Source organism: Brassica napus, chromosome C8, assembly GCF_020379485.1.
Source record: "Brassica napus cultivar Da-Ae chromosome C8, Da-Ae, whole genome shotgun sequence".
Classification (NCBI taxonomy): Eukaryota; Viridiplantae; Streptophyta; class Magnoliopsida; order Brassicales; family Brassicaceae; genus Brassica; species Brassica napus.
The window spans coordinates 6,345,009-6,355,436 of NC_063451.1; the positions used below are offsets into that span (position 1 = coordinate 6,345,009).

Here is a 10,428-nt window from a genome sequence, read left to right on the forward strand (position 1 = left end):
GTAACCATGTTTTCTCTGTTTTTCATTATGACATCTCTTCAGACTTCATGGCTTCTCATCCCAAAAACTTCTGGGAACACATCATACCACCAGAGCTCGAAATCACTAAAATCACTTTGCAAAATTGTGATAAAATTGGTTCAGATGGTTGGGTCCATCGCATAAATCTGATTTCCCAGATGAAATTGCCATTTCACTACAAGAAAACAGCGATATTCTGACGGACATTTCGACGGAAAATGAAATCCTCGGAATATACCGAGGAATTTCCGAGGAAATTCCGAGGAAACACAAAATTGGGTTTCCTCGGAATTTCCTCGGAATATACCGACGGAATTCCGAGGAAACTACAGTCCGTCGGAATATTCCGAGGAAATTCCGAGGAAAACTGTGTTCCTCGGAAAAAACCGATGAATTCCTCAATCCACTGTACATGTGGACAAAAAACCTGAGCGTGTAAATGCATGGGCCATGTATACATATGAGAGCAGAAATGCATAGTTGGAAACATATGGAAGTATGAATCACCAGGATCACATTATATATTCAGACATCATAAAACATCATCATTTCCCTATTTGAAGTAAAATTTCTCCACATTTAAGACAATGCTAGGCAATGAAAGCTTCATCTCTTTAATTACCTTTATAAATACAGAATACCCCATTCCTCTGGTTTCCATCTTATGCTCTTGTGTATCTAACATTAATATTTTGTTTTTGTTGTTTCCTACACATTCTTATATTTACTCGATTTGTCCGTGACTCTATGGAAATGTCAAACAAGCATGTTTCTACATTTATATTTTTCCTTGGATTGGCTGTTTTGCATGGAATTCAGTATACAGAAGAGAGACATTTGAAAATTACTTCGTTAGAGATTGAGTCAACTTATATGAATCCAGAGGCTGATAATTCTAGCATTGTGGTCACATATACACGACGTAGTGTTCTTCAAAAGGCGGTCATCACCCACCCCACAGACTTCAGGTCGACAAATCCCGGCAACAGCCCAGGTGTTGGACACTCTCATGGACGACATTGATTTGGGTATCATATCATACGTCACAATTTATATCATATAGAAAATTATATGTATTTTTCGTGTAAACTTGTCATCTAATTCTGAAGGGATGTTTGGACATCACTTTACCATTTCAATGTTTTGACAGTACTATGATAATCATGTCTTTGTCGTGGGTTTGCTCCACTGTCATGTTTGTAAAATTATAGAATGAATAAATCGCTTTGAGAAGAATATAAATTAATGACAAATATCTTGCTAAGCTGACTATAATACCTAATTGTTCAATGGATTCAGTAAGTGTAAACCTCAAAGAAAAGCTTAGGGCAACCTCACGGTAGAAATGGTCAATTGAGGATGTGAATAATAAAATATTATTACTTTTCTGTTTAATTTTAATTATTTAGATTTAATTTTCAAACAAAATTGATGAGTTATAAGCCCTGGGGTTATAAGGGTGACAAGTGTTTCTATAGTTTTAAAGTTCTTGTAACCTCTAAAAGAAGACACGGGATGTTAAAAAAAAATTACCTCTCTTCTACTTTTTGAGATTTATGGTTGGCTACTGTCGTAAATGATCCCACGGTCACAATTATACTTACAGTCCTAAATCTACACCAATATTGATTTCTAATTTTTTTAAAGCTCACAGCTCTTTTTTAAAATCCATAGCATTTTTTAAAATTCATGTTTTTATAATTGCTCTGCAAAGATAAATACCTATAGCCTAAATTTAAAGATTTTTAAAAATTAAAAATTTAGAACCAAAGCAATAAAAAATCATAGCAATATATCTACTGTAAAAAAAAAAAAATCACAGTTTTTACTAATCAAATCCATTGTTTTATTTGTTTAGATACTTTTTCGAGATACTGCCGTTGGACATGGCCTTGCGAAGAAAATACTTAACATGAAATATGTAGTCAACACGTCTCGGGAAACTGTTGAATATTATATACCAATTCATATAAAAGCACCTTCTTTGAAGATACCCAATGAATATTTAACTAATTACAAAAAATAAAATAAATACAATAAATAGGAGAGAGGAGAGAAAAATATGTTAAATATTCTTGAGAACTCTTTTTGCATGTGTTGGCATATAGATTAGAGGTTTGGATTTGTTTTAGATAATAAATTTTAATCAATCAAATTATTTATATTAAAATACTAATATTATGAAGTTGAGAAATTTTGTCGATAATGTTGCTCTAAGAAAAAGAGTTAAAAGTACACCAAATTTTGAGAACATTGCCAAGCATGACCTATAACTCAATTTTAAATCCAAAAGTATATCACAAATTCAATCAAATGTAAAAGTAACTTAAACAGCTAGTGAAATTACAATAAACCTCTTTTGACCAAACAAAAAACATGTATGCACTTTTACAAATATAACCACATGAAGTCTTGTGTAGTTTTGTAAGTCTAATATTATAAGACATTTCGAGAAGTTTTCTTTTCATGTATTAGATCTTAAAAATAATTTCTAAATTTTATAAAAAATATTTTTATGGGGAAAATTTTGAAATAATGTAATTATAAACATTTCTAAATGATGAATATTTAGATTTATTAAATTGATTTTTTTTCAACATACATGAGTGAATATATGTTGTAAGTCATGAATATCTTTGGTTTAAGGTTTGGTAAAATATATTGTAGTATTATTTATATTTTAGAGTTAGATTTTAGAAGCTTATTTTTTTTTAAAGAAAATTCAATTAGACATTTATGTGTTTGGTTTTGTATATATTAACAATTTTATAACTCGATCATATGTTTAATGAAATGTTTGTTGCTATTTTTAGTTTTATGAAAGTATTCTAACATGTAATGCACTAGAAAAATTCTTGGTGAGTCTTCTCGGACGAAAATATTTAACCTATTGAAATTTTTGTCTCATTATATAAAGAAAATTTACACATTCTCTCTCTTCCTCTTAAATGACTCCAACAAAAATGTGATGTTTCTCACTTTGAAACTCTCCAACCTCTCTACAATCTCTTTGAATTTGAAAACACCAAATTTTATATCAATTTTTCATTTTTGTCTCCTGTCTTTCTCACTAATTTATCATGTTTTTGCAGGTTTTTCATTATATGATTCTCATCTTTCATTCATTTAAAGGTAGATATATAAATTTTGGATATGTATTTCTTTGTGTTTTATAAGTTAATTTCTAAAATGTTATAGATTCAACCTAATGTGATTGTATTATTTTTTATTTAAACACAAAAAAAATATTTTTGAGGTTTTCTCTGTTTTTTTTTTTTTTTTTTTGAAGTCATTTGAATGTTTTTGGATATTTATATTTTTCAAATCTGAGTAAGACTATATAAGACTTCTTGGAAATTCTTCTATAAGAAGACTTCAATGAAAGTCTTCTATAAGTTTTCTATAAGAAGACTTCCATGAAAATCTTTTGAATTGAAATATTTAACCAAATTAAAATTTTTGTCTTTTTATATAGGGAGAATTGCCAAGTGTGACTCAAAACTTGGAGTCAAACCCAAAACAATACCCCAACTTGGGTCAAAGGCAAAAGTAACCTAAAAGGCTATTGAAATTACAACTATCCCCTTGTGACCAAACAAAAAAACGGAATTTTTTTTACGTTTCTACCCCTCGCAAGTCGTCTGTTTAGACGACTTGAAAATAAGTCGTCCAGACGACTTAACTGAAAGTCGTCTGGACAGTTAGTCTTAAACATAATTTAAAAATTTTGTAAAAAATATTTTGATAAGTGAAAAATGGGAATTATGTAATTAACATATGTCTTAGGAGGTATAAATTAAGATATAACAAATTTCAATTGTTTTCAGCATAGATGAGTGAAAGTAGTGAGTCATGATATTCTTTAGTTTATGTTTCATCAACATATGTTGTAGTATTGTATGTGTTCTTAGGGTTAGATTTTGGAAAGCATTAAAACCGTTTTTGAAAATTTTTAAAATTACTTATGCGTGTTCATTTCTGTGTATAGTAAACACTATTTAAGTATAATTTGATTTTATAACGTGGTTAGTTAGTTAATCTAGTCATTTTAGTTTAGGGGTTCATTTTAGGGTCTAGGACGACTTAATATTTTGTCGTCTGAAAACAGACGACTAAATATTAAGTCGTCTGTTGTACATTATCAGCCAGAATAAGTCGTCTAAACCGGACCAAACCTTAAAGTTTACCAATGTACTTTTAAAGCTAACCGGATTATTTACCCAATATATAAGGTGATTTTTTTTTTTTTTCATTTTTCGCGAAATTCAGAAACCCTAACAGTTCTCTCTCAAAACCCTAACAGTTCTCTCTCAAAGGCGATTTCGAATTCCCACGATTTCCGAACAAACCATCGTTCTCAACGTCGGCTATCTATCTCACTTCATTCTCACCGTTGTCGCCGCAGCTTCTTCTAACCCTAGCGCCGCCGATTCCTCTAAACCCTAGCGCCGCCGATTCCTCTAAACCCTAGCGCCGCCGCTTCCACTATTTCCGAACAAACCGTCGCCCTCGCCACCGTGGTCACCAACGTTCTCACCGCCGCTTCCTCTAAACACTAGCGCCGCCGCTTCTTCTAAACCCTAGCGCCGCCGCTTCTTCTCTGTAAACCTTAGCGCCGTTTCTCTGTAAACCCTAACGCCGCTAAGTCATCAATCTCGAGGAAAAGATGAACATAAAACGTTGTCTCTATCAATTTACTCATTCTCACCGTTTCACGTTTATTTTTTCAGATCTATAACCGCAATGACGAGTACTCCAACTCCTTCTGCGACTGGAAGACTTGTAAGTAATTTAAGTCGTCCGGCTTTGTCTTCCAACTGGACGACTTAGTAGATGACTTAAATATAAGTCGTCCATTTGGAAGACTTTCCAGACGACTTAATTATAAGTCGTCTACTAAGTCGTCTGGACTTATATTGTTGTCTTTGATTATTTTGCAGACAAAAAGGATGGATATTCCAGAACTCCCCCGTAGGTTATACACATCAGGGGAAGAGCCAGAAGCCCACAATAGCATTTCGTATCATACGGATAACAGCAAGTTGCATACTGCTCTTAGGAAAGCTCTTACTGATGACGAATTTGAAGAGCTCAAGGAGTCGAGTTTGGGAGTTTTCATCAAGTTCAAGGAGCAGGGATTTGGTTGGGCTTCAAGGCTGGTTCACTACATGCTCAGTTTCAAGCTGGACATTAAGAAGAAGTATGAGATGTGGTCTCTCGTTGGTCCAGAACCTTTGAGGTTTTCACTGTTAGAGTTTGAAAACCTCACTGGTCTAAACTGCGAGTACATCGAGGACCTTGAGACACCAAAATGTGACGTTACCCCAGAGATGGTTTCTTTCTGGGGGATGCTGGGAGTTCATCTGGAAGCTGGGCCAACTACTGATCAGATAATAGCAGCACTGAAGAGATGCGGGGATTGGTCCAGGGAAGATCGCAAGCGGCTCGCGTACCTCTCCATCTTCACTGGATTCATTGAAGGGAGAAAGTTTTCAACCGCTACACGATCTACTCTGGCAAGGCTAGTGATGGATTTAGAACGGTTTGAGAATTATCCATGGGGGAGAGTCGCGTTTAAGGTGCTGATGGACTCTTTGTGGAACAAAGAAATTGCTGGCTGTTACACCGTGGATGGGTTTATACAAGTTCTTCAAGTCTGGACGTACACAGCTATGCCGGAATTGGGTGCTAGTATTGGTGGTCCCAGAGCAGACAGTCCGTCTCCACCGATACTGGCTTACGAGGGCAGCAGAGGCCGCAGATCAATGAAAGCTGCTATCTTGAGTCAGGTATTTACTTCAATCCAAAAGACTGCGCAGACGACTTATTATAAGTCGTCTGGAAGGTCGTCCAGCTTGACGACTTATCGGACGACTTATAATAAGTCGTCTGGAAAGTCTTCCCAGCTGGACGACTTATCGGACGACTTAATTAAGTCGTCTGGAAAGTCTTCCATCTGGACGACTTATTAGACGACTTATAATAAGGCGTCTGGAAAGTCTTCCCAGCTGGACGACTTATCGGACGACTTAATTAAGTCGTCTGGAAAGTCTTCCATCTGGACGACTTATTAGACGACTTATTATAAGTCGTCTGGAAGGTCTTCCATCTGGACGACTTATTAGACGACTTATAATAAGGCGTCTGGAAAGTCTTCCCAGCTGGACGACTTATCGGACGACTTAATTAAGTCGTCTGGAAAGTCTTCCATCTGGACGACTTATTAGACGACTTATTATAAGTCGTCTGGAAGGTCTTCCAGCTGGACGACTTAGTAGACGACTTATAATTAAGTCGTCTATTTAGTATTTTTTTTCAAATATCTAACTCGATTCTTCTATTTACTGCAGACCCGCGTGATCAACTTTGTTGAGAAGGACATTAGTGAAATGTGGCCAAAATGGGACTCTGAGGTTGAGGACCTGCCCGCGGAGAACATCATTAAAGTCATGTATGAGCGGAGACCGTGGAAGTGGACCATGGATTGCTGGGAAGTCACTGGTACTAAGGTCAATACAAAACCTAAGGTTGTGACTCCATCGAAGAAGGCCAAAGAGATGGTTGTGTTGGAGGAGGAGGAGGAGGAGGAAGACAATCCAAGACCTCGGAAGAAAGCTCGTAAAGAGGCTCCTGAAGAGGCTAGAGAAGAGGCTAGAGAAGAGGCTAGAGGGGTGACCAGAGAGGAGTTGGAAATTATGTTCAAGGGCGTAGCTGAGGCTATGAAAAAAGGGTTTAATAAGTGCATGAGGGAGTTTAGGAAGTTGTCTGATAGATTGGAAGCTGTGGAGAAGAAGGTTGGTGTCACCAATCAGGCTACCCCTCCACCTCTAACCAATCAGGCTACCCCTCAAGATAAACAGCCTACCCCTCTTGCCAAAGAAACCGGGGGTAGAAACAAACAGGCTACCCCTCATGCCAATGAAACCGTGGTTAGTAACCAGCCTCCTCCTCATCAAACCAAACAGCAGCCTCCTCCTCCTCAAAAGAAACAGCAGCAGCCTCCTCCTCTTCAAAAGAAACAGCCTCCTCCTCAAAAGAAACAGCCTCCTCAAATCAAAGATGTTAGTATCAAATCCAGGGTTAACTAGTTGTCCAGACGACTGTAAAAGTTGTCTGGACGACTAGTTGACCCTGGACGACTTAAACGTAAGTTGTCTGGACGACTAGTTGACCACGGAAGACTTAATTTTAAGTCGTCCAGGGTCAACTAGTCGTCCAGACAACTTTTATTTAAGTCGTCCAGGGTCAACTAGTCGTCCAGACAACTTTTATTTAAGTCGTCCAGGGTTAACTTGTGTGCAACTTTTATTGCAGAGATGGTTGCCGGAGGATACAGCAACCGAGGCGAACTCGGTAAATAAAGCAGATGGTGTCACCTCCAAAGAGATTGTTGCTGTCACTTCCACCGATCACCAACCGAGCCTCGCTTCCACAGATCAACAACCGAGCCTCGCTTCCACCGAGCCAAGCGATCCAGTTTCACAACCGAGCCTGGTTGTATTGGACAAGCGTGCAAAGAGTAAACGAGCGAAGAAACCTGCTCCTACTGTGAGATCTCCTTATATGGCAGAGAAAAAAAAAGATAAAGTGGCAGCCTATAATCCATTTCCGCCAGTAAACAAAGAAAAGTTGAAGGAACTCGCTGATTGGTTGAAAACTGATCCGTAAGTGATTGCTTTACCCATAATAGCTTGATTTAGTCGTCCAAAACTGATTGCTTTTTTGTTTGCAGTCATTATTTAACTAAGATCGAGGACAAACCACGTACATCACCAACAAGGTGGTACCACTTCCTCCGGACAGCCAGAGGATGGCTGGAAGACTGCGTAAGTCTTCTGCACACGATTTAAGTCGTCTACAAAGTCGTCCAAGTAGACTACTTTCCAGACGACTTAAAGATAAATCGTCTGGAAAGTCGTCTACTTGGACGACCACGTAGACGACTTAAATATAAGTCGTCTTCGTCTGGTAACTTCTAACTTGTTATATTTAATATGCAGCATATAGATGCTTGGATTAATGTGCTAAGGCAGAGGTATCAGGAGAACCCACAAGCTTTCAGGAGCGAGCGAATGTGCTTCCTGGATCACAACTTTTCTCAGTCTTGGAGAGAGCAGTATCAGCTCTTCAAAACATCGGAACCTGATCACAAAGGTTTAGGAAGAGTTCTACCTGGTGGGGCGTCGTATTTTTATGACGGATCAATACCTTCATTTTGCCAATCAAACAAGAAGTGGGGGGAGGACATTGATGATATCTATGCGCCAGTGAACTTGGACGACAAGCATTGGGTTGCTATTTGGATATCGATCCCTAAGAGGCACATAGTCGTCTGGGACAGCATACCTTCATCTAGTGTACCAGACGCATGGGATGCGATAATGGAGCCTTTTCTCCAGATGGTCCCTTATCTGCTTGTTGAGTGCGCAGCCACCGACGAAATGCGGGTCAAATACGGGTTGGAGCCATACACATATGAGAGACCGCTGAAAGGTGTACCCACGGCCAACAATGGTGATTGTGGCGTGTACACTGTAAAGTACATTGAATGTCATGCGCTCGGGGGCTCCTTTGACCCTAAAGACTTTGCTAGGTGCAACGCGAAGAAAATGAGGGATAATATGGCGGTGGATATATGGAAGGAGCTTGTTGATCAGCATCTGAAAGAAAATGTGGATGGTGATAAGTTCGTGGGCATGTATGATTAGATTTGTATTTGAACATGATTTTTTAACATGATTTTTGTATTTGAACATGATTTTTTAACATGATTTTTGTATTTGAACATGATTTTTTAACATGATTTTTGTATTTGAACATGATATAAGTTGTCTGGAAGAAATAAGTCGTCTGGAAGGTTTTCCAACTGGACGACTTACAAATAAGTCGTCTGGAAGGTTTTCCAACTGGACGACTTACAAATAAGTCGTCTAGAAGGTTTGGACGACTTATTATAAGTCGTCTGGAAGGTTTTCCAACTGGACGACTTACAAATAAGTCGTCTAGAAGGTTTGGACGACTTGAAGGGATAGTAGAAGGTAGTCTAAAAATAAAATACACTTGAAGGGATAGTAGAAGGTCGTCTAAAAATAAAATACACTGGACGACTTAGTAGAAGGTCGTCTAAAAATAAAATACACTTGAAGGGATAGTAGAAGGTCGTCTAAAAATAAAATACACTGGACGACTTAGTAGAAGGTCGTCTAAAAATAAAATACACTGGACGACTAAATATTTAGTCGTCTGGACGGGTAATCAAGACGGGACGACTTAAATTTAGGTCGTCTGGACAACTAGTCAACTGGTTGTGTACATTGTGGTTTCGTATGGCCAGTTTCCTTGCAGTTTGAGCATCTCCGTGCCCTGTGTTTCTTCCTGGGTTTGTGTCCTCTCATCCTAGATAGCTCCAACCAAGATTGCCATCTTGATTTCTTCGGTCTCCCCCGACCACGCTTTAGTTCTGGAGGAAAGCATTCTCGTTCCTCAATATGTTGTGACACGATAGGATATATATTCTCTGAGTATCCTGCATACAGATAATTCTTTGAGTACAGTGGACATACAAGTGTGGAGATATGCAAACCAGCATGTATTCCAGCAGCTATAGCATGAGAGCAAGGTATTTTCTCCACTCCATAGACACCACAATCACACTTTGCATGTTCCAAATCAACCACACAGTCCATTTTGCCACCTTTGACAAAGAAATGCCATCCATCAATTGGTTCGACCGTCATCATACCCGCTATCTCTTCTCGAACAGCAAGCAAGTATTCAACAGCCCGGCTATGTTCAGTTGTGAGACTCAAAGCATCTTGTCTCCTTTTCCAATACCATTTTCCTAACTTCTGCCTTATGAACTCCAGCAGGAACGTAATCGGAAATCCTCTTGCTCGCTTCAGTGCGGAATTAATAGATTCAGCAATGTTGCTTGTTTTTATGTTGAACCTGTTCCCCTTACAATAAACCCTTGACCATAGCCTGACGTCGGCTTTCTCCAAATACGTTGCAAGTTCCGGGTTTGCACTCCGTATCTCAGCCATGTACCGGTCAAAATCGTAAACCGTGTGAGCATAAGCAGCCCCTTTCACCAAGTACATGAGATGTTTCCCTTTAAACTTTTTGACAATGTTATCTTGAAGGTGATAATAACATATTCCTCGGGTTGCCCAAGGAAACACCTTATCACACGCACTTTTAATGGCCTTGTGCCGGTCGGAGACTATCACCAGAGGCTTGTCATGAGATATACAACTAGCCAATTTTGTGAAAAACCATTCCCAAGAAGGTATATCTTCCTCATCCACGATCCCAAAAGCCAATGGGAATATCTGAAAATTGCCATCTTGTGCGGCTGCAACTAACATAGTTCCTCCATACTTTCCACTTAGGTGAGTTCCATCCACC

At 38.4% G+C, this 10,428-nt stretch overlaps 1 protein-coding gene across 1 annotated transcript; it reads left to right on the forward strand.

Annotated features, from left to right (window-relative positions):
* Nucleotides 1-474: 474 nt before the first annotated feature.
* On the forward strand, nucleotides 475-1,274 carry LOC106400583 (precursor of CEP1). Its single transcript, XM_013840930.3, has one exon. It carries the CDS (start codon nucleotides 769-771, stop codon nucleotides 1,042-1,044), a length of 276 nt encoding a protein of 91 aa, XP_013696384.2. The 5' UTR covers nucleotides 475-768; the 3' UTR covers nucleotides 1,045-1,274.
* Nucleotides 1,275-10,428: the final 9,154 nt, after the last annotated feature.

Coding starts and splice junctions, on each gene's coding strand:
- LOC106400583 (XM_013840930.3), top strand. CDS start 769: ATGGAAATGTCAAACAAGCATGTTTCTACATTTATATTTTTCCTTGGA.